A 24,071-nucleotide genomic window follows, 5' to 3' on the forward strand; every position below is an offset into this window, starting at 1 on the left:
TTGGTGGCAACTTTGCATGGGAGTCCCGGCCAGATGACAGGGGCTGGGAAGTGTCGGCCGGTCTGAGCACTTGGCCACCAATCCCGGCTCCACAGGATTGTGGAGGAGCCTGGGTTTCTGCTGGACAGCCAGTGAGCCATCTCTGCTGTACTGTGTCCTAGAGGCTAAGACCAGAATAATTAACATTCGTTAACTTGGGATAATTTCATGTCTTTTAAGATGCTAATTATTTTAAGTGGTGAATTTTTATAAGGAAATACGTTTATTTTTTATTGGCTAGGGCACTAACACAACTTGATACTTTTTTTTTTGAAACAAGTTTAGATGTACAACTAAATGGCATTTCTTGCTTCCTTTGGTACCACTGAGTTCTGTGATTTGTTTTAACTTTAATTTTCTTTCTTTTTTTAATTTTTATTTTTATTGGAGTATAGTTGATTTACAATGTTGTGTTAGTTTCAGGTGTACAGCAAAGTGAATCAGTTACACATACACATATATCCACTGTTTTTTAGGTTCTTTTCCCATATAGGCCATTACAGAGTATTGAGTAGAGTTCCCTGTGCTATACAGTAGGTCCTTATTAGTTATCTATTTTGATATATAGTAGTGTGTATCTGTCAATCCCAACCTCCCAGTTTATCCTTCCCCCCCTTTCCCCCATGGTAACTGTAAGTTTTCTACATCTGTGAGTCTATTTCTGTTTTGTAAATAAGTTCATTTATACCATTTAAAAAATTTATTTATTTATTTATTTTTTTGTGGTATGCGGGCCTCTCACTGTTGTGGCCTCTCCCGTTGCAGAGCACAGGCTCCGGACGCGCAGGCTCAGCGGCCATGGCTCGCGGGCCCAGCCGCTCCGCGGCATGTGGGATCCTCCCAAACCGGGGCACGAACCCGTGTCCCCTGCATCGGCAGGCGGACTCTCAACCACTGCGCCACCAGGGAAGCCCTGTACCATTTTTTTAGATTCTACATATAAACGATATCATATGATATTTGTCTTTCTCTTTCTGACTTACTTTACTCAGTATGATAATCTCTTGGTCCATCTATGTTGCTGCAAATGGCATTTCATGCTTTTTTATGGCTGAGTAGTATTCCATTGTATATATGTAGCATATCTGCTTTTATCCATTCCTCTGTTGATGGACATTTAGGTTGCTTTCATGTCCTGGCTATTGTCAGTAGTGCTGCAGTGCATGTATCTTTTTGAATTATGGTTTTCTCAGGGTATATGCCCAGTAGTGGGATTGCTGGATCATATGCTAATTCTATTTTTGGTTTTTTAAGGGACCTCCGTACTGTTCTCCATATTGGCTGTATCAATTTACATTCCCACCAACAGTGCAAGAGGGTTCCCTTTTCTCCACACCCTCTCCAGCATTTATTGTTTGTAGATTTTTTGATGATGGCCATTCTGACTGGTGTGAGGTAATACCTCATTGTAGTTTTGATTTGCATTTCTCTGATAATTAGTGATATTAAGCATCTTTCCGTGTGTTTTTTGGCCATCTTAACTTTAATTTTCTTATTTACAGTGAGGTCACCTTTCAGCGAAACTTAGAAATTACCATGTTTACATCGGTTTTACAAACGACTAAGAAAGGAAAAAGCTGTCAACCTGTGGTGTGTGATGGATTGTAAACACTGATTACATTTAATTTAACCCCCCTTCCCATCTTTTTTTCTCCTCTCCCCTTCCCTCTAGTTTGTGATTGGCACAATGGAAGAAGCTGGAATGTGCGGGCTAGGGGTGAAAACGGATATGTTGCATAACTCTCAGTCCAATGATATTCTTCAGCATCAAGGCTCACACTGTGGTGGCACAAGTAACAAGCATTCCTTGGAAGAGGATGCACACAGTGACTTTATCACGAAGGGCAGGAGTTTGGTGAGCCCAGAGTACTGCACACGAGAGTCAAGGGAGGAAATTCCTGGGCGAGAGGCTCGAACAGATCCTCCTGATGGTCAGCAAGATTCAGAGTGCGACAGGAACAAAGACAAAACCTTAGGTAACAACCTCAGCTTGGGGGTTGCATGTTTCACACGTTGCTCCTTTGAGTTGTATTGTCCGCAGCACAGGTGATGATGAACATGGCCAGCGTCGGGGGCAATGTTGCTCAGCTGACACATCTGTTGTTTTCAGTGGGGCAGGCAGCCTGTCTGCTGCAGTGACGTGCCGGGGGGCCCGAGACAGCAGAGGAGGAGGTTACTTCTCTCTCAGTAGTCAAGAATGGGCTTTCGTGAAAAAAATCTGGGGCCAATTTGACAGGAGTAGTCCCCACCCCCAGCTTCACCATGAGGCTTGCAGGATCTTAGTTCCCTGACCAGGGGTTGAACCCGCGCCCTTGGCAGTGAAAGCGTGGAGTCCTAACTACTGGATCACCAGGGAAGTCCCAGACGGAAGTAGTATTTGATTTGCCTTCTTTGCATCTTTAATGTAGTCTGACCAAAATTTACTGTGAAAACTGTGTATTTATTTGATCATTTTATTTTAAACCTAGTCACAAAACTTTAGAGACGATATAACGTTGGGTGAAGTTCAAGAAGTGGGTTAACACTGGTTTTCAAGGGTATGTTTTCTTCTGCTGTGTTTGAGATTCAGGATGAAGAATGCGGTACAGTAAATCTCATTAGGAAATCTGAATTCTCCTTTTATTTTAAGCTTACTGGTTGCCCCTACGTTTTTTATACTTATTCTACCTGAGATTAACAGTGTTTAAATTTGTTTGGTTTTCTATATGCCGAGTTGGAGTGATCCTTCGTATTATACCCATTTTCTGTTAACTTGGCAAACTTAAAATTATTTTTCATATTTCTATAAATTTTTAATTCCTTACGAACAAGACAAATTTCTTCAATATTAGCAGCCCCAGTTAAATGTGTAAAAGCAGAAGGAGTCTTAAAAAGTTACACATAATGTTACCATGCGACCCTGCAGTTCTACATCTAGTTATATTCCCAAGAGGGTTGAAAACGTGTCCACACAAAAACGTGTCCAGGAGTGCTCAAGGCGGCATTATTCATGATAGCTGTAAAGTCCAAACAACACAGTTACCCATCAGCTGATGAGTGGATAAACAAAATGTGGTCTGTCTGTACATGGAATATTATTCAGTGGTAGAAAGGAATGAAGTCTTCATACATTGTGGGTGAAGCTTTAAACTATTATGCTAAGTGAAAGAAACCAGACACAAAAGACCGCAAATTATATGATTCCACTTAATATGAAATGTCTAGAATTGGCAAATCCATGGAAACAGGAAGTAGAGTAGTGGCTGCCAGGGACCTGGAGGAGGGAGCCTCGGGAGTGACTGCTCATGGGCATGGGGTTTCTGAAATTAGACAGTGGTGATAGTTGTACGACTTAGTGATTATACTTAACTGTACACTTTAAAAGGGTGAATTTTATGGTATGTGAGTTGTATCTCAGAAAAAACCAGGTGGAGTGTGAGTTTAAAAATCTTCATAAAAATTGCAAGTTACCTTACTGTTATTTCTAATCATATTCAATAATCATATTTTGTCATCTCTCTTAAAATTCTTATTGGCCTTGGGCCAAACGAGAGAGGATTTGTTGCTAAAATTTTCTGTGGTTGGAAAAGGATTCTGTTTTGAAGTTAGCCTACTTGTTTTCCTCATAGCAATCTGAACACCATACACCAAAGTCAGAGTCATTCTCACTTTTATTTTTCTTTCTCGCCATGCTGCACAGCGTGCGGGATCTTAGTTCCCCAACCAGGGATTGAACCCGTGCCCCCTGCAGTGGAAGCACGGAGTCTTAACCACTGGACCACCAGGGAATTGCCATCACATATGTATTTTTAATGAAATACTCTTCATGAAGAGTGAACGTTTAAAAAAATAAAAATGGTACCTACCACCCAGCTGAAGAAATAAAACTTATCACTTATTTTAAAACACCATTTGTTCCATCCTGTCTCAGTCACCTGCTTCTCACTGCCAGAGTCCTTAAAATACTGTTCAGCTCTTTTTCCCAAGGGAAGTGCCATCTTGACATCCTTCTTCTTCTTTTTTTTACACTAAATTTGGTTAACACACAGAATCTGCTTACTAAGTCGTCAGAAGTTATTTAAATTGCTCAAAGGCAAAGATCTGTGTCACCAGTGATAATGAGCGTCTTAGATAGGCGGAGAGTACCGCCCGAAATTGCCTTTGAACTTCCTTCTATATTCGTACTTGGTTAGGAGGAAGCATATAAAAATATTCTGCCCTTTGTAACTTGCCCTTTGTCTTAACCTGAATATCAGTGGTTAAGCAAGGGAATTTTTAAGCCTTCAGCAAGAGTTCTTTTCACAAATAGCTCGCAGTGTTAGTGAGTGAAGAAATTTGGGGTGGAGATGGGGAGGAAGGGGTGCCTGCTGACCCAGATTTTAAAAATAGCTTTCTTAATTTAGCTAGTAAATCTCTTATTTCTAGTTATAGGCATAAATTATTTTACTCTGGATGTCAGAACATAGGAAGTGTTATTTAGAATTTACAGGTTGATCTCATTCTTCTTCTGGGACTTATTTCTTATCTTGTTAATCATCAGGAAAAGAAGTCTTATTATTGATGCAAGCCCTAAACACCCTTTCAACTCCAGAAGAAAAGCTGGCAGCTCTCTGTAAGAAATATGCCGATCTTGTGAGTATTAAATCAAGGGAGTGAGGTCCATATAAAGTATAGCAAAATGTGTATGTGCTTGATAAGCTTTTTAAAATATGATGTAGCTTTTGATGTGGCTTTACATGTAAAATTATACTTTACTCCAGAATTGAAGAGGAGAATCTGATTTCTTGGGGCTTTTTGTTGCTTGTATGACTTCATTTTGTAAGGTGTTACATATATAGAGCATTATAATGCTGAAGATACAGCATAGGTTTTCTAAAACTCAGTCTTGTGTTGTGTTGCTTTAAATGCCAGTCAGTTGGAGTGTAGTGGTTCCTGTAGTTAACTTTTCCCAAGGGAATTCTAGAGATAAAAGCTCTAACCATTGTGACTGAAATTGTGAGTTAGGTGAAATAGTCTACTAAAACAATACTGTGTCTCAGGAAGTATTTATTTAGTATCTAATATGTGCCAGGCATTACTCTTTCCATCTTCCAAAGAAATTAACCTCATTTGTTCTGTGCCTGAGTTATTTCAAGTAGCATTAATTCTCTTTGTCAAATTATGAAAGCAGTCTCAATATGGAAACACTGCTGTCCTCTTTAAGTTGAAGAATGGGGAAGCCATTGAACCGTTTGAAATAAGGGTTGTGGGAAGCTTTTAGAACGAATGGTTCTAATATGCTAAGTTAATGTCTTTTGTGAAATACTTAGGTGAGTTATCATGGACAATGTTTATGCGTTTTCGTCTGTTGTTAAAGCAGTTATTCCGTGTCGTAAATGCTACTTTTTGTCAGTGACCAGCTTTGGAAATGAATTATTACTCAATTACAGTTATATTTTCCTTCAGTTTACAAAGGGGTCCGTGAATACCCCCACTTAGCTGGCATTCAGCAGTCTGGCACCTTCTGTTCAGAGCAGCAGGACACCCATGGGTGACATCAATGAAAATAGCCTAGAACAGTCACAGATACAAAGATGGCAGAAAACACAAGGTCAGATTGTTGGCTTCAGGAAAGGAACACTTCCATTGGCTGTGGAAGACAGTCCCTCTTGGTTCCATCCACATGAAGAGAATCACGTGAGAAGTGGTAGAAAAAGAAGACAAAAACAAAAAAGGGAAAAGAAAAAAAATGGAGAAAAGAGTAAGAGAGAAAAAAGTAGTGTAGCAGGTTAGCTACTTGACCCAGTGTTGTTGGGACAACAGCAGACAGTCACACGTGGATTAGGAGAAGAAAGGGCAGATAGTGGCCTAGAGCAGTCCTTCTTAGACTCACACAGATGCTGGGACTTCTGTTGTTCAAAGGCACGTTGTGATTCACTGTGTCTGGGGCCTGAGAGTCTGCATTTTAACAAGTTGCCAGGTGAGGTTGATGATGATACTCTTACCCCTTGCATCACACTTTTTAAGCAGCAAGGGTCTAGGGCGTTTTGTTTGTGGCCTTTGTTTTGTGTGTGTGGGGGGGGAGGGTATGGTTGATTCTTTTAAAGCACCAGTAATCATCGCTACATTCATTTTAGGATGTGACACGTTGAAGACTTGCTTAGTGAGCAACCTCTCTTTGATTTAGATTTGTGCTGAGCATATGAAGGACGAAACGTGTACTGTTTTCAGAAAATGTTCTAAAGCTTTGTTTCTTGAAACAACACTCATTTCTTTTAAAAGGTAGAGCATATAGGTTATATAGCAGTGAGACTATCAAGGCAGTAGGCTTTTCCCGAGGATTATTCCGTAAACTTCCCTTTTGCCATCACTGTCCTCTGTCCTTTTGGTGACAGCATCGTCTGACATCACTGGTGCTTGTGGCTCAGACAGGTAGGAAAGTCCTGTAGAGCAGCTGGAGGGGTGCCTGCGCTGTGATGGGGATTGTCCTCTGGGGAGATCTTGTGGCTGCCACGTTCACCAGATAACATGGGTTTATGAAATTGTCACATTTCACTTGCTAAGTGTGGATCCCATTAGGCCTGTAACATGGTCCTTAAGTACGTAGTGGTGCTGTTCTTTCCCATTCCTTAGTTTGTGTAGATTATTATAGTGTAATAATAAATCTTGATTTTCTGGTTGGGTAGGTGTATCTTCTCTTCATCAGAAGTATCTTGGCTGTTCTTGACTCTTTCCTCTATAAAATTTTAGATTCAACTTATTAGTTCCATGGGAAGGAAACACCCCTTGGGGATTTTGAGGAGCATTTTATGGAATCTATAGTTGCATTCAGGGGAGAATTATACAATCCTTAAGAAATTAACGGAGCTTAAAAAGTGGATATCCTTATGGGGGAAAAAATGAATTTAGATCCTTGAACACCATATACAGTGATTAAGGACTTAAATGAAAATTTTAGGTATCATTTAGCTTTATTTAAATATATTAATAGGTGAATATTTTTCCAAACTTGAATTAAAAGAAGGATTTCTTATGACACAAAAAGCACTGCCAGAGAAAAGATTTCAGAAATTGGCTGTATTGAAATTAAGACTTTCTATTCATCAAACGACATTTTCAAAGAAAGTGAGAAGACACATTACAAACTGGGGAGAACATATTTCCAACAAATAATAACCAGTAGAAGATTCAATGTGAGGAATATCCAAGGAACACCTACAAACGAATACAAAAAGGACAATTAGCCCAATGGAAAGCTGGGCAAGAGATGTGTAGGAGGCATTTCATAGAAGTGGAGAAACATCAAGATTCGAAGATATCTTAACATAAAGGTAAACATACAAGGGATGTTCGATCTTATGAATACAGGGAAATGCAAATCAAGACCATAGCAACATGCTATTTTATGTCCAGTGTAAGTGGCATAAAGGAAGAATTGTTATCGTATGAAGTTTTTGGAGAAGTGCATCTACATGATTGCTTATAAACTGCTGGTGTGAGAGTAAATGTGCCGGCCACTCTGGAAAACAGTGTTCCATTGTCATGTGCAACAGAACATTTATTGATTGATTGATTGATTGCGGTACGCGGGCCTCTCACTGTTGTGGCCTCTCCCGTTGCGGAGCACAGGCTCCGGACGCGCAGGCCCAGTGGCCATGGCTCACGGGCCCAGCCACTCCACGGCATGCGGGAACCTCCCGGACCGGGGCACGAACCCGTGTCCCCTGCACCGGCAGGCGGACTCTCAACCACTGCGCCACCAGGGAAGCCCGCAACAGAACATTTAGAAATCACTTCCCCACAACCCTAGTTCTAGGTTTGCACTCAGGATAAATTCTTGCATGGTGTATACCAGGAAGCCCATGTGTGAGAATATGCGAATTGTTCTGAGTACCTGGAAACAACTCAATTGCCTATTGACAAGAGACTGGGTCAACAAAGTGTGTTGTGTGCTGCGTATTTTTATTTTATTTTATAAAATATTTATTTATTTATTGGCTGCATCAAGTCTTAGTTGTGGCCTGTGGGATCTTTCCTTGTAGCACGTGGGCTCTCTAGTTGCGGCACATGGGCTCATTTTAGTTGTGGTGTGCAGGCTGAGTTGCCCCGCGGCATGTGGGATCTTAGTTCCCCGGCTAGGGATCGAACCCACGTTGCCTGCATTGGAAGGCAGATTCTTAACCACTGGACCACCAGGGAAGTCCCTGCATAGTTTTTATTTATTTATTTATTTATTTATTTTTTAATTTTTTTTGCGGTACGCGGGCTTCTCACTGTTGTGGCCTCTCCCGTTGCGGAGCACAGGCTCCGGACGTGCAGGCCCAGCGGCCATGGCACACGGGCCCAGCTGCTCCGCGGCACGTGGGATCTTCCCGGACCGGGGCACGAGCCCATGTCCCCTGCATCAGCAGGCGGACTCTCAACCACTGCGCCACCAGGGAAGTGCCCTGCGTAGTTTTTTTTTTTTTTTTTGCAGTACGCGGGCCTCTCACCGTTGTGGCCTCTCTCGTTGCGGAGCACAGGCTCCGGACGCGCAGGATCAGCGGCCATGGCTCACGGGCCCAGCCGCTCCGCGGCATGTGGGATCTTCCCGGACCGGGGCACGAACCCGTGTCCCCTGCATCAACAGGTGGACTCTCAACTACTGTGCCACCAGGGAAGCCCCTTGCATAGTTTTTAAAAAGTGAAATAGCATACAACCTGAGGGCCAAAGCCAGCAAGGCCTGTTTTTGTACTGACCACAAGCTAAGAATGGTTTTACTTAACTGTTGTTTAAAAGTGTTGTTTAAAAGACAGTGACGACACAACCGACATGTTATGGCCTGCAAAGCCTAAAATATTTCCTTTCTGGCCATTTACAGAGTAAGTTTGCTGGTCCCTGTTCTGTAGCTACATGCAAACAATCTGAATGAATCCTAGCAGTGTAATCTTCAGCTGTGCTGTCCAGAATGGTAGCCACTAGTCATTTGTGGCCATTTAATCTTGAATTCATTTATTTTAATTTTTAAAGATTTATTTACTTATTTATTTATGGCTGCGTTGGGTCTTAGCATGTGGGATCTTTGTTGCGGCATGCGGGCTCTTTTGTTGCGGCACCTGGGCTCTTCGTTGTAGTGTGCAGGCTTCTCTCTAGTTGTGGCGTACGGGTTTTCTCTTCTTTAGTTGTGGTGCGCAGGTTCCAGGGCACGAGGGCTCTGTAGTTGTGGCGCGTGGGCTCTGCAGTTTGCAGTATGTGGGCTCTAGCTGAGGCATGCGAGCTCAGTAGTTGTGTCGTGCGGGCTTAGTTGCCCCGTGGCATGTGGGATCTTAGTTCCCTGGCCAGGTATCGAACCCGAGTCCCCTGCACTGTAAGGCGGATTCCTTACCACTGGACCACCAGGGAAGTCCCTTGAGTTCATTTAAATTAAAGAAAATTTAAATTTTGGTTTCTCAGTTGCAGTAGCCACAATAAAGTCAGAACAACTAAAATCAAAACGATTTCTTGGGCTTCCGTGGTGGTGCAGTGGTTGAGAGTCCGCCTGCCGATGCAGGGGACACGGTTCGTGTCCCGGTCCGGGAAGATCCCACACGCCGCGGAGCAGCTGGGCCCGTGAGCCATGGCCGCTGAGCCTGCATGTCCAGAGCCTGTGCTCCGCAGCGGGAGAGGCCACAGCAGTGAGAGGCCCGCGTACCGCAAAAATACAAAAACAAAAAAACGATTTCTTTTAGGACCACACACGGATGACATAAAATACAGAGGAGAGCAAAGGAGTAGTGACCCCAGGATTCAGGGTTGTGGTTACCTTGAATCTGGGGAGGGCGGGGGGAGTTCCAGCCCTCGGTGGAGTTACTGATAGGGTGTGCAGATCCTGCAGCCCACGGTCCTGAGTAAGGTTATTTTACGAGAGTATTTTACAAAAACAGAATTATTTTCTGGGGGGGGGGGAGGGATTTCCGTAAAGGTGTTTTTAATAGCTATAAGCATCTCGCCTGTAAGGATGTGTGGTATGTTTTGAGAGGCCACAAGGTGTCGCTCTTGCTCTTGAAATAGTGACTCAGCATCCTTTTCTTCTCCAGTTAACAGGTCAGTAAGGCTGCCATCTTATCTGTTAGTGTTGGTGTAACCTTGAAACAGACGCATTTGCTCCAGACCTACAGTTGCAGTGCGCCCCCCTCACTTGCAAAGAACTGAGTGCTGCTTATTGAGTTCTGATTTGGAGGATTGTTTCAATAAAGTAGCTTGAGTGTGTTTTTCAAGAAAGTAAAACTTTCTGGTGTCGATTCCTAAAAAGTCCAAAACGTCATTTTTTTTGTTTTTAATAAATAAATAAAGAGATTAAGATTGTTTTTTTCCTACCCTAAATCATTTGCTTACTTTCCTATCATAATGGGAAAAGAGAAGGTTGGCAGGGCAGCATGGCATGAAACAGTTAAAATAAAATATTACACTACAATACTGTGGGTTTTTGGAAATGTATTCCTTAGTTCTTATTGTAATTCTTCCAGCCATAACTCAAAGGTTTTCGCTGTATTTCCTAAATGTAAAGTGCTTATTACTTTTAGCTGGAGGAGAGCAGGAACGTTCAGAAGCAAATGAAGATTCTGCAGAAGAAGCAAGCCCAGATCGTGAAAGAGAAAGTTCATTTGCAGAGTGAACACAGCAAGGCTATCTTGGCAAGAAGCAAACTCGAGTCTCTTTGCAGGGAACTTCAGCGTCACAATAAGACGTTAAAGGTGAGTTGGTTCCTTTTGTTTTTCTTTTTTAATTTTTTAAAATTTATTTTTAGCTGTGCTGGATCTTCATTGCTGTGCGCGGGCTTTCTCTAGTTGCGGCGAGCAGGGGCTACTCTTTGTTGCAGTGCATGGGCTTCTCGTTGTGGAGCACGGGCTCTAGGCGTGCGGGCTTCAGTAGTTGTGGCTTATGGCCTCAGTGGTTGTGGCTCAAGGACTCTAGAGCTCAGGCTCAGTAGTTGTGGCGCACGGGCTTAATTGCTCCGCGGCATGTGGGATCTTCCCGGACCAGGGCTCAAACACTCTCCCCTGCATTGGCAGGTGGATTCTTAATCACTGCAGCACCAGGGAAGTCTGGTTCCGTTTTCTGTTTTTCAGGAGGGCCTGGCTTAGCTTGATTTATAGTCGCTGTGTACCTATTTGAACTAAATCCGTGTCTCTCCTTGGAGACAGGGATGCCACCGTTCTGTTTTGCTTGGCCTTGTGCTTCTTAACGCACCTCATACTTGCTCATACTTGCTCGTGGGGAATCTAGATGAGATTGATGTTTAGACCACAGCTTTCCCACTAGGAGCCATGGCTTAGGAAGCTCAAATTTGCAGTTTCCTGCTGAGCACTGAGGTCGTTCATTAGCACGTGTGAAAAGTGGACATGAAATGAGAAGCCGAGTAGGAGCAGACTTGAGGGAAGGGAAAGGCCCCACTGAGCTCCTCAAGGGCTGTTCGTTGGTTATATCACCGGCCACGCTTGTCCATCCCAGTTCCCCATTGCCAAGTACTTTTAGAAGAGCGCTTATTCCTCGGCTGATTAAAAGACAAAGCAGCGGGTATCCAAAAGTTAGTTGGTACCAACAGAGGAAGAAGGGAAGAAGGCAGAGACACAGGGGTGGGCCTGTCCTCATGTGCAGTTGTGGTGTGATTTTGACTGAGCCGCATTGCTCGTGAGACTCCCCCACCATGGCAGGCACCCAAGGCCCTAGAACATAGGAGCCCTCAGGAAATGGATCTTGACCTGATGTGGGAGCCGTTAGGTTTTCTTTGCTTTTGAATCCTTGGATTTCGGTGTTCACGAAACTGAGTGGTATTTTTTCCCCATAGCAAGTCCACACTTTGATTGGACTGGTAATGCTTTAGACACTAGACACCTAAAGGTCTCTTAGCACTTGGATCTGAGCAAGAGTTGGGACTAAGCTTTTAAGATGCAGATTCCTTTTGTCCCTTGCCATCTAGGGAGTAGAAGGTGCGACTCAGAAAGTGAAGGGCAGCAAGGGATCGCCCTCTTCCGGCTGATTTCAGATGCTGCCCTGCAGGACTAGCCAGGGGGGAGGGTATTTGGGAAACCCGCGTGGAGGGGGCTAGCTGCCTGGCAAGACTCCTTCCTCATCTCTCAGTGTGATCACAGAGCGCTTACTGTAGAGCAGGGCGGGCGGCGCCTCTCTGATTATCTACCTAGGAGAAGCTGCTTGCTTTCAAACGAGAGCCTTCCGGTCCTAAATAAAGGGAAGGAATTCTAGTTCAGAAGCACCACTTCAGGGCAGCAAGCAGTGAACCCACATGGCAGTAGTGTCTTTTGTGGGCGTCTGTGCCATCTTATAGGTCTGTACGATTAACAGAAATTGTTTTGGATAATAAGGAAGAAAATATGCAGCAGGCACGAGAGGAGGAAGAAAGACGGAAAGAGGCCACTGCACACTTCCAAATCACTTTGAATGAAATCCAGGCACAGCTGGAGCAACACGACATACACAACGCCAAGCTCCGCCAGGAGAACGTCGAGCTGGGCGAAAAGCTGAAGAAGCTCATCGAGCAGTACGCACTGAGGGAGGAGGTAGGGCAGCTGGTGTGTCCCCTCACGACGAACCAAAAGCATTCACTAAAGCTCTTCCTTCAGGGTGTTTTAGAACCTTCTTCCTCCAGGGTGTTTTAGAACCCTTGTGTCTGCATGGTGGAAGTCTGGTCTTCCCTCGCAGGACTCGTGGGGACCATACTCGATGGCCTGGAAGTCAGTGGATTTGGGTGCGTGAGGCGATTTCTTGGAGACAGTGTTAAGCACTACTCATCTTCCATGTGATTCTGGAAGATTGTAATTTTAGCATAGATTTTCCCCTTGTCTAGACTAAAAGTGAGTAAATACCTGGCCCCAAACTACACTGTATTTTAGACGTCTATGATAATCTGTATGGTCTACACTATCATTCCATTATGCCTGTGTTTCAGATATTTTTTTTTAGTGGAGGTTTTATAGTATTTGGGAGAAAAAACGAACCTATTTCTAAACCCTTATACACCCAATTGAAGTAAAAAGTTTACTGGAAGGGTCTGTGGCACCTCATCTTGGTCACTGGCCTCCAACTAAGACTTAGTTCTACAAGCCAGTTGGGAAGTCTGGGCGTGGTGTCTAGATTAAATGCAAGTAGGCGATCATGTGCTTTTTTAAAGTTCCTCCCTTTTAGAGGTCAGATGGGCAGGAACAAAGGGTTAGGTTCTTTAAATGACACATTCCCTGCCTTTTAAGTTAGTAAAATGTTCTCTTATGTGTGTTGTATCCCTTATAGAGGTAGCTTAAAATAGCTGATTTAAAAAAAAAAAAGATTGTGGCATCTCTGTGGGTTATTTTATCCAGTTTTCAAGGCAAACTTTATATTAGTTTTCCATATAGCCCTTTAAAAACTGTTAGTTTTTTTAAAGATTTTCTTTTTATCACTCTCGATGCTTTTTGCTTACCTTTTCCCCCCTTATTATTATGGAAAATTATAAACGAAGAAAGTAGAGACTGTATCACCTGGTTTTAGCAAATGAAACCACAGTTTCAACTATATTCCCATCACTTTCCCCTGGGTTATTTTGAAGCAAATCCAAGGTATCAGTCCATTCATATATATTTGAGGGTGTACCTCACAAAGACTAAGGATTCATTTTTAGATGTGACCACAATACCATTTTCATACCTGAAAAATTAGCAGTAATTATTTAATAATAAAATCTAGTCATCGTTTACATTTTTCCGATTGTCTCCCCGTTTTTTTTAAAAAAAGAAAAAACCTATTTGAATCATCCAGATAAAGCCCGTCTGCTTCACTGGCTGACGTGTGTCAAGTCTCTAACATAAACATTTCCTTTTCTCTCTTTTTTATTCTTACAGTGTGTTTGTTGAAGAAACTTTTTTTGTCCTAGAGAATAAATTTTCTATTAGATTATAAAGCCCTCACTTTTCTTAAATTATTGTTTTAGTTTTGTAGTTTAATATGACACATTATAGATGCAGAAAATTTGAAAGCTATGTATGTTGAAACCACATTACCTGTGAGCCTTATTCAGTTTGAGTATTATTGAATGTTCCTTCCTTGGTCAGGGAGGGATGTTCTGATGACTTTATTGTACATAAACAACCACTTAATAATTTCACTTGGAAATCATAATGACCTTTTATCAAATTTATCTGATAAGTGCCAGGCACCGAGCACCTTACATAGTATAGCCGTTGCGTTGGCCTTTACAGTGCTGCAGTGTGGGTGTGGCTGCCCCCCACAGGTGAGGGGACTGACGTTCAGCAAGGGGGAGAATTCGACTGGGGCCATTCCTCCCATCACAGCATGCTGCCTCCAATTGAGAGATTTGGGAAAATTTAATGGGGAGAAAAAAATATCCAGTAATTATGTGTATGATGTATTATGGGTTTAACAGTTTGATCTCCGTAGCCGTCTTTTTCTTGGTACAATTTGAGCTTCATTTTCACCTTACGGCAGAAATAGTATGAGGCCGGCTGCTGAGGTGCTGCTGGGCCATCTCCGGAGGGAGGGATGCCGACACAGGCTTCTGCCAGCACAGCATGCAGACAGGCACCTTGCTGGTATTAGCCCCGGTGGTATTAGCAGGAAAAGCAGCCTCATGAGTGAGGTCTTGTAACTTGTGTCGTGTTTCCTCGTCATCCTGTCCCTTATTTCATTAAGTGACGGAAGAAATTTTACGTTCCCCGCAGCACATTGATAAAGTATTCAAACACAAGGAACTGCAGCAGCAGCTTGTGGACGCCAAACTGCAGCAGACGACACAGCTGATAAAAGAAGCTGATGAGAAGCATCAAAGAGAGAGAGAGTTTGTAAGTTTGCAATTTCTTAAAAAAAGAAATGATTGCCAAAATTGTAACCAAAGCCATTTAAAACATTTAAACTTATTCTACATTTAAATTAGCACTGGGTTGTGCTAATTGTTTTTTTCTCTAGATTGTGAAGGGCATGTGTGTGTTAGAAAACATTAGCTTTTTCTTTCTATTTAACTTTATATACAGAAGATACACTGGAGAGATTAGACCAAGTTACTGCAAAGACCTGCACTGATAGGACTTTTCTGTGCTTAGAATATTTATTTCACTTTTTAGATAATGGCCACCAAGTTTAATAATTATAGCAGTATTTAACACATTAAATTTGGGGATTCGATTTAATAGCAAGCTTACCAAACATGGGTGTCCTTCATACTGTTACAGTTTATTTCAAACAAGTAACTTGAAACTAGGGAAACTTATTTGTTTACTCTGGTATAATTTTCTGAAAAACTTTAACAGAATTCTCTACATCCTAATCACTCAGCATTATTCTCAGAATGTGTGCTCAGATTATATGGCCTGTCAGTAATTGTGAATACAGTGGAATGTCATTGGGTTTGTATATTTAACACATGCAAATTTAACTTTACCTGCTTAACCAAAAAAAAAAAAAAAAAAAAGTCAGAAGTGGTTATGATAATGAGGACGGTCCCATGCAGATTTCACTTAAGTAACCTAGGCCCTGAGGCGAGCCAGGTCTGAAGACTCGGGTCCTGAGTGGCCCTCATGATGTGAACATGTCACTCTGAGTGTGAGTCTAGGGTTAAGAGAGAGACATTTTTCATACACCGTGGTCGTTCCATGTGAACTGACAGCGCCGTCCCATGCATAACTGAAGAGACAGTTGTCATTTCCCAAGTTAGAATAGAAATATGATACACATATTTAAATAAATACATACGATACATCTATTTCTGGTTGGTTTTAAGGACTTTTCAAAACCTACTGGACTAAGTGTGACATTTTACTTCAGGGACTGAATTTCACAGCTGCCTACTATGCAATTTCACTACATAATTTCCTTAAACTCAAGTATATAAATTAAAGCTCCCATCCCATCACCACCCCTACCCCCACCCCCAGCTTTAAAAAAAATGTGATCAGAAACCAGGTTCCTGATTTCATTGTTTTGCTCCATACAGTGCCTCATCTTGCCTCTCATGGAGCAGAGGGGCTTTCTAATTTTTTTTTCTTTTTTGGCCACACCACATAGCATGCGGGATCTTAGTTCCCTGACCAGGGATCGAACCTGTGCCCCCTGCAGTGGAAGCGCAGTCTTAACCACTGGACCGCCAGGGACGTCCCAGAGGGGCTTTCTAAATGACCCAGATAATGTCGAGATTCTCAGCCATGTTTTCTGCTCAATACTAGACTTCTCATTATTTTCATCTAAAAGACAACAGTTTAACCCTGAGTTTTGTAAACCTATTATTAGGCCTCCTGGGTACTTCTTCTAAGCAATAAAAGAGTATTCCTACATTCCTAAGTGTTAACAATGGAACAGATCAAAGATACAGGTAATTAGCAATTGATGTGACAGAATGTTTCATTCATAGAGTCGTGGTTCTTGCTAAAATAATGAGTGGAAGGGTTAAGCCTAACTATCTGGTCGTTGGACGTTGTAGTCATATTTGTAATGACTATTAGTATTTTGCCAGAATGTTTCTGTCTTCTAGTTATTAAAAGAAGCAACGGAATCAAGACACAAATATGAACAAATGAAACAACAAGAAGTACAACTAAAACAGCAGGTAACTTGACGGCAGGGGTAGTAGAATTTGTAAGAAAAAAATCTATGGTTCATTTGATACATACCTTGAACCTCCTCTAAGATGATTTTGCTTGTTCCCAGCAGACCTGAGAGTAGATCACACGTCCCTCTTGGAGTTTCCATCTTCATTTAGGGTGACCACCTCATCCTGATTTGCCTAGGACTTTCCTGGTTTTAGCACTCGGTCCCAGGAATCAGGCAGAAGGGACAGTTTGTCCCGCTATGTGCAGGTCCTCCTTCCAGTATCACACGTATTTCCTCCCTTTCTCTGTCTGTTCCCATGTGTGTCAGCTAATTTCCTACTAAAGAAAAACTGATAAATCTTCAGATTTTAGTTCTTTTTTGTGAGGTTGAACCATATGAAATTGCTGATACTTATTTGACCTACAAAATGGCATTTTCATATAGTGTAACGTAAAATCTTTAAAATTTTGTGCTATGAGCCTGTAACCTATTTTAAAAAACTACCTATTGATCATGCATTTCCACTCCCAGGTAGAGTATGGAGGTGGTGGCCACCTTAATGCGGGCCCCCAACTTTCCTTCCTCCCTCCCTCCCTTCTTCCCCTGTACAATATTGTTCACTATAGCCACCATGCTGTACATGAGATCCCTGGAACTTATTCATCTTCTGATTGAAAGTTTGTACCCTTTGACCAACATCTTCCCCTTTCTCCCCGCCCTCCACCTCTGGCAACCACCATTCTACTCTGTTTCTTTGAGTTTGGCTTTTTTAGATTCTACAGGTAAGTGATTATCATACGGTATTTAGTATTTGTCTTTCTGTGTCTCACTTATTTCACTTAGCATAATGCCCTCAAAGCCCATCCACTGTGTCACAAATTGTAAGATTTTCTTCTTTCTTATGGCTGAATAATATTCCATTGTGTATATACACCACATTTTCTTTATCCAGTTATATGTTGATGGACACTTAGGTTTCTTCCATACCTTGGCTATTGTGAATAATGCTGCAATGAACATGGGAGTGCTGATATCTCTTTGAGATCCTGTTTTCATTTCTTTTGGATATATACCCAGAAGTGGAATTTCTGAATCATATGGTGGTTCTATTTTTAATTTTTTGAGGAGTCTTTATACTGTTTTCCATAGTGGCTGCAGCAGTTTACAATTCCACTGACAGTGCACAAGGTTCCCTTTTCTCCACACCCGCTCCAGCATTTGTTAACAGGTGTGAGGTGATATCTTACTGTGGTTTTGATTTGTATTTCCTTGATGACTAGTGATGCTGAGCACCTTTTCATGTACTTGTTGGCCATTTGTATGTCTTTGGAAAAATGTCTATTGAAGCTGGTTTTTAAGTTAAGATTTAAAAAATTTTTTTAATTTATTTTTTGCTATTGAGTTGTATGAGTTCCTTATATATTTTGGATATTAACCCTTTATCAGATATATATGGTTTGTAGATATTTTCTCCCATTCCGTAGACTGCCTTTTCATTCTGTTGATTGTTTTTTGTGCAGAAGCTTTTTAGTTTGATGTAGTCCCACGTGTTGATTTTTGCTTTTGTTGCTTGTGCTTTTGTTGTCATATCCAAAAATTCATTGCCAAGACCACTGTCAAGGATCTTTTTAACCTATGTTTTCTTCTAGGAGTTTTACAGTTTCATATCTCCTGTTTAAGTCCTTAACCTATTTCAAGTTAATTTTTGTGACTGGTACAAGATAGCAGTCCAGTTTCATTCCTCTGCATGTGGTTATCCAGTTTTCCCAACACCTTTTATTGAAGATACTTTCCTTTCCCCATTGAGTATTCTTGGCTCAAATACTTGAGCCAAGAATATTATTGTCAAATATTATTGACCATATTTCTCAAATATTATTGACCATATTTGTGTGGGTTTATTTTTGTTTTGTTTTGTTTCAAATTTATTTATTTATTTTTTGGCTGTGTTGGGTCTTCGTTGCTGTGCGCAGGCTTTCTCTAGTTGGGGTGAGCAGGGGCTACTCTTGATTGTGTTGTGCAGGCCTCTCATCACGGTGGCTTCTCTTGTTGCAGAGCATGGGCTCTAGGCGCGTGGGCTTCAGTAGTTGTGGCACATGGGCTCAGTAGTTGTGGCACACGGGCTTAGTTGCTCCGCAGTATGTGGGATCTTCCCGGACCAGGGCTTAAACCCATGTCCCCTGCCTTGGCAGGCAGATTCTTAAGCACTGCGCCACCAGGGAAGTCCCTGTGTGGGTTTTTTTGGGGGGCTCTCAGTTCTGACCCCGTTGGTCTGTCTCTGCTTTTAATGCCCATAGTATATTGTTTTGGTTACTATAGCTTTGTAATGAAGCTTGAAATCAGGGAGTGTAATACCTCTAGCTTTGTTTTCTCAAGATTGCTTTGGCTATTTTGTTCTGTTTGTTTGTTTCTGTGGTTCCATACACATTCTAGGGTTATTTGTTCTATTTCTATGGCAAATGCCATTGGAGTTTTGATAGGGCTTTGGCTAGTGTGAACATTGTTAACAATATTTACTCTTCTGATCCATGAACACAGGGTACCTTTCCACTTATTTTTGTCTTCAATTTCTTTCATCAATGTCTTACAGTTTTCAGTGTATAGATTTTTCATTTCGTTGGTTAAATGTATTCCTAAGTATTTTTTTAATGCTATAGAAAATAGGATTATTTTATTTATTTCTGTTTATTCCTTTTTCAGATATTTTGTTGTTAGTGTATAGAAACATAACTGATTTCTGTATGTTGATTTTGTATCCCGAAACCTTACTGGATTTATTCTACCATTTTTTTGTGGGGTCTTCAGGATTTTCTATATATAAGATCATGTCATCAGCAAACAGACAGTTTTGCTTATTCCTTTCTGCTTTGGATGCTGTTTATTTCTTGTTTAATTGCTCAGGCTAGGAATTTCACTATTGTGTTGAATAGAAGTGGTGAGAGTGGGCATCCTGTCTTGTTCCTGATCTTAGAGGGAAAGCGTTCAGCCTTCAACTGACTGGAGTGTGATGTTAGCTGTGGCTCTGTCATATATGGCCTTTATTATATTAAGTATGTTCCTTCCTTGTACCCAGTTTGTTGAGCGTTTTTTTGTTTGTTTTGCTTTGTTTCGTCTTGGCTGCACTACGTGGCTTGTGGGATCTTAGTTCCCTGACCAGGGATTGAATCCGTGCCCTTGGCAGTGAAAGCGCAGATTCCTAACCACTGGACCACCAGGGATTCCCTGTTAAGCATTTTTATCATGAATTTATGTTGAATTTTACCACATGCATTTTCTGCATCTATTAGATCATACGATTTTTGTCTTTCATGCTATTGTATTAACGTGGTGTGTCACATTTATTGATTTGCCTATGTTGAACCATCCTTGTAGTTTTCTTATCTGGCCTGTACTGTCTTATCTGGCTTTGGTATCAGGGCAATGCTGGCCTTGTAGAATGAGTTCAGGAGTATTCCCTTCTCTTCACTTTTTGGGAAGAGTTTGATAAGAATTGGTGTTTGTTCTTCTTTCAGTGTTTGGTAGAATTCACCCATGAAGCTGTCTAGGCCTAGGCTTTTCTTCGTTGCCTCCCTGCTTTTCAGTCCAGACCCCTTAGGTTTGTTCTAATGCAGTCTTTCTCTGTGGTGCCTTGTATGGAGTAAGGGTAGCAGATGCCTCCCCACTCAAAGAAGAGGTACAGGAAGGACTTCCCATGTCTTCACAGACAGGTGAAATTAGGCATTTGTACCTACAATTCACCCTTTCTCAGAAAAGTAGATTACATTTTGATGAAAAAATGTATTACTCATTTTGAAAGTTTATTATGTAACAAGTTTTTTAAATGTAAGGACTCTAGATTAGTTCTAAAATGCAGACTGGCCTGAATCTGTATGAACACATTTCTTGAGTGCTGTTTGTCTTTGGGTGCGTTTTACAGCGTGGTGACACTCGTTTCCTATAAAGCTAGCCTAACTTAGAGTGAAAACTGAAGAAGTCTTTTGAACTTTCCACCATAAGTTATTGTGCTAGAATGCTTCTAGGAAACTTTGAACCCCTTACTAGCCCTATAAATTCAGTTGTCCACATAAATGGAGAAGAGAATCAATGTGGAAAACGTATAAAAAGTCTATAGATAGCTTTGGAAGATGGACTTTAATGCAGGGCCCCAGAGGGCCCTTCTACCGAGTTCACAGGCAGCTCCAGTTCTGTTGTACTGTTAGCAGTGCAGCTTCTCTTGTCTGTGATCTGTGTCGCCCTGAGTCATGTTATCTGATCGTTAATTTGTTTCCTTTGCTGCCGCCTCTTCCTTTTCCTGCTCCCCAAATGTGCTGTTCTTCCCAAGAGTCCATCTCATTCTCTGCTCTTGCCCACCATGTCCGTTTCCAGGCTTTGTTGATGACCTTAGTCTTATTGGTGTGTTTTGACCAATTTTGTAATCTAGGCCCTTAAGTCCAAGATGGTAGTTGCCACTTACTCATTGCCCAGAGGGGGCCAGCGTTGAACTCTGACGGGACAGTCCACCTGGATGTTCTGTCTTTGATAAAAACAGACCATGCTAAGACTGCCATAACTTCTAATCTCCCTCAGGTGCTGGAACTGCTCCACCAGTCTGCCCGAGCCTCACCGCTGTTCCGACCCCAGGCCAGCGGCCCTGGCGGCTCTGTCACCATGTGCCCCTCTATGGACTGCTCTGCTTGGAAATCCTCTGCGCTATTCTCTTCACCCTGAAATTTCTGTTGGTCCCGGCCTTCAGCCTCCCCCTCCTGGGGGCGTGCTTTGGCTGTCTTATGGTAGCTTCGCCTGGCCTGTTGCCATTGGTAGCGTCGCTTTTGGTCCGCGTCTCCTTCCCACACAGCGGAGCTGGCCTCCCGTCTTTCCACCGGCTGCTCCGCTCCCTCCCAGGGCATCTCCCCTCCCGCCCTGGTCTTGGTTTCTCTTTATGCTCCGCACACAGCACTGCTGAAGGTGGACAGGCATCGCTGACGCTGTTTCTTGGCCGCTGGTGATCTTTTCTTCTCCGCTTTCTTTATATGTGCTGTGTGATCTTGAGCAAAGCACTTTATTCCTCCAGGCCTGTTTCCTCATCCTGAAATAATGCAGTTACATTAGGTGGGCTCTCAGGGTTCCCACCTTGTCTGAAATGAAATAATTCAGCCTGCCCTTGAGACCTAGCTTGGGCCTCAGCCACAAGGAGCTTCCCTAACTATTCTATTCTGACCCCTACCGCGCCTCCCCCCACCCCTGGCTTCTGTTAATTCCTGTCCTGGGGGAGAAGGTGACTCTGTGTTCTAAATTCTGCTTGCCTTATCGGTTAGTGCCTTATTTTCCCAGCTAGAATAAAAATTCCTTAAGGGTGGGAGTTAAAAGAAAAATTGCTGTTTCTACTTCTTTCAGCTTTTTTCTCTTAACTATACTCCCACTGAATTCTTTCTCCCCTAACCACACCAATCCTTTGGCTTCTGTTTCATTTTCCTGCCTACATTAAGAAAAGAGATATCCCTGATTTCAAGCTAGGAACTGTGCAGGTGGTATTCTAAGAGAATGATCTTTTTCCAAGGACAATTTTTCAAATATAAGGAGAGGAGGTAGTTCATAAAGGATTAATTGTATGAAATTTATAGCTATTCCACATACTTCAGTTTTTATTATAATTGGCGGAATGGAGCTAATATTTGTACATTTTAAACAGTTTCATCTAAAGATGGTGAGGTTAACATAACTTCCTAAGTTTCAGTGCATTCCAGTGGGTTCTTAGAACTGCAGCCATTGATGTCTGGGGTCGAGGATTGGCTGTGCATTTGTTCTTATTTCTGTCGCTTATAACAGGCAACGTTTAACCATATTATGTTCTTTTTGAAAGTGTTTGGGATTTTAAATCATTTACCTAGAACTCTGAATTTTTTATACTTGTTTTCTGTAGCTTTCTCTTTATATGGATAAGTTTGAAGAATTCCAGACTACCATGGCAAAAAGTAATGAACTGTTTACAACCTTCCGGCAGGAAATGGAAAAGGTATTTGCCTATTTTTAGTGGAGTATTGCCTAAAGGGGAATTTATATAAGAAGCTATTTTAAGCATGATTGCTACTTGGATGAGTTCATGTTTTTACTGTACTGTCTTCATTTCATCTCTTCTGATCCTCCAGTGGCATCATGTTTAGTCACTTTGCCCTCAGTAGTACCCCATGTAGCTAGTGATCTCTAGGCCCTCACAGTTGTCTTTATTAAAGTTAACTCCTCTATTAAATACAATTTGTTGCTAGCCGTAAAGCGGTGTCTTTACTTGCTTCAGGTGATACCTCCCAGCCCCACCCCACACCCTTTTCACAAAGCTCGATGTCCTTGGAGATCAAATTATTTAAAGACAACCACGCCCAGAACAGTAACTACGTATTTTGGTTGGTCGATACAGATCAGTGTTTCTACCTTTTTAGCTTTTTTTTTCCTTCTTCTTCTTCGTTTATACTCCCACTGAATTCTTTCTCCCTCAAGCAAACCAATTTTTTGGCGTCTGGTTCTTTTTCCTGCCTGTGATAAGGCAGGCGGTATCCTCGATATTAAACTGAGAACTAGTATGCGCACGGTCAGGGGGTGGGGCGGGCTGTAGAGATAAGGGAACCTTGAATTTAAATTTGCAATTGTGTCGATTCGCAGATGACAAAGAAAATTAAAAAACTGGAAAAAGAAACGATAATATGGCGGACCAAATGGGAAAACAATAACAAAGCACTTCTGCAAATGGCTGAAGAGGTGAGGTGGTTTCCCGCGGGCTCATGATGTTCAGGTAGCTGACAGGGCAGGGGGACGTGCCTTGTGACACTGCCGTCCTAGCCGAGGGCTCTGGCCAGAGCTGCTGAGTGGGATCTGTCCCGGCAGGAGTCGCAGCTAGAGTCCCAGGTGACGTGGGCTTTCCCACCGCTCAGCCGGCGTTTGATTGACTGGGTCTGGGGCTGAGGGTCGGGGAATCTGCCTTCCGACCAGGTGCCCACCTGGCCAGCACAGGCCACTGACTCGGGTGCCTCTCTCTCCACCTCGACTTACTCTTTCTGAAAAGGTAGCATAGTACTTTTTGCCAGTCTTACGAAGCTGAGATGTACTGTTTGCAAACACTAAATATCACACCTTAAATCCTGTTCTCATCTGAGGATTGGTAAAAACAAGAGAAATCTAGGTGGAAATAAGATGAGTCCTCCTCTTTTTTAAGCAGGCCCTTCATTTTTTATCCGCTAGTCTTTGGTGGTGAGTATCTTCAATTTCCTTAGTAATTCATCAATACAAAATGCTTTTAAAAGTGGGCTTTGGTCTTTTTTTTTTTTTTTTTTTTTTTTTTTTTGCGGTACGCGGGCCTCTCACTGTTGTGGCCTCTCCCGCTGTGGAGCACAGGCTCCGGGCGCGCAGGGTCAGCGGCCATGGCTCACGGGCCCAGCCGCTCTGCGGCGTGTGGGATCTTCCCGGACCGGGGCACGAACCCGTCTTCCCTGCATCGGCAGGCGGACTCTCAACCACTGCGCCACCAGGGAAGCCCAGCTTTGGTTCTTTTTAAGAA

At 42.4% G+C, this 24,071-nt stretch overlaps 1 protein-coding gene across 1 annotated transcript in view; it reads left to right on the forward strand.

Annotated features, from left to right (window-relative positions):
* TXLNG (taxilin gamma) overlaps positions 1-24,071 on the forward strand; it is a 52,555-nt gene that overhangs the window by 25,113 nt on the left and 3,371 nt on the right. Inside the window, exons 2-9 of the mRNA XM_079909800.1 lie at positions 1,712-2,015; positions 4,559-4,650; positions 10,540-10,710; positions 12,340-12,534; positions 14,686-14,805; positions 16,488-16,562; positions 22,446-22,538; positions 23,180-23,275. Of these exons, the coding sequence (XP_079765926.1) occupies positions 1,712-2,015; positions 4,559-4,650; positions 10,540-10,710; positions 12,340-12,534; positions 14,686-14,805; positions 16,488-16,562; positions 22,446-22,538; positions 23,180-23,275 (1,146 nt within the window). The remainder of the gene's footprint in view (positions 1-1,711; positions 2,016-4,558; positions 4,651-10,539; positions 10,711-12,339; positions 12,535-14,685; positions 14,806-16,487; positions 16,563-22,445; positions 22,539-23,179; positions 23,276-24,071) is intronic.

This window comes from Stenella coeruleoalba (assembly GCF_951394435.1).
Source record: "Stenella coeruleoalba genome assembly, chromosome: X".
Taxonomy (NCBI): domain Eukaryota; kingdom Metazoa; phylum Chordata; class Mammalia; order Artiodactyla; family Delphinidae; genus Stenella; species Stenella coeruleoalba.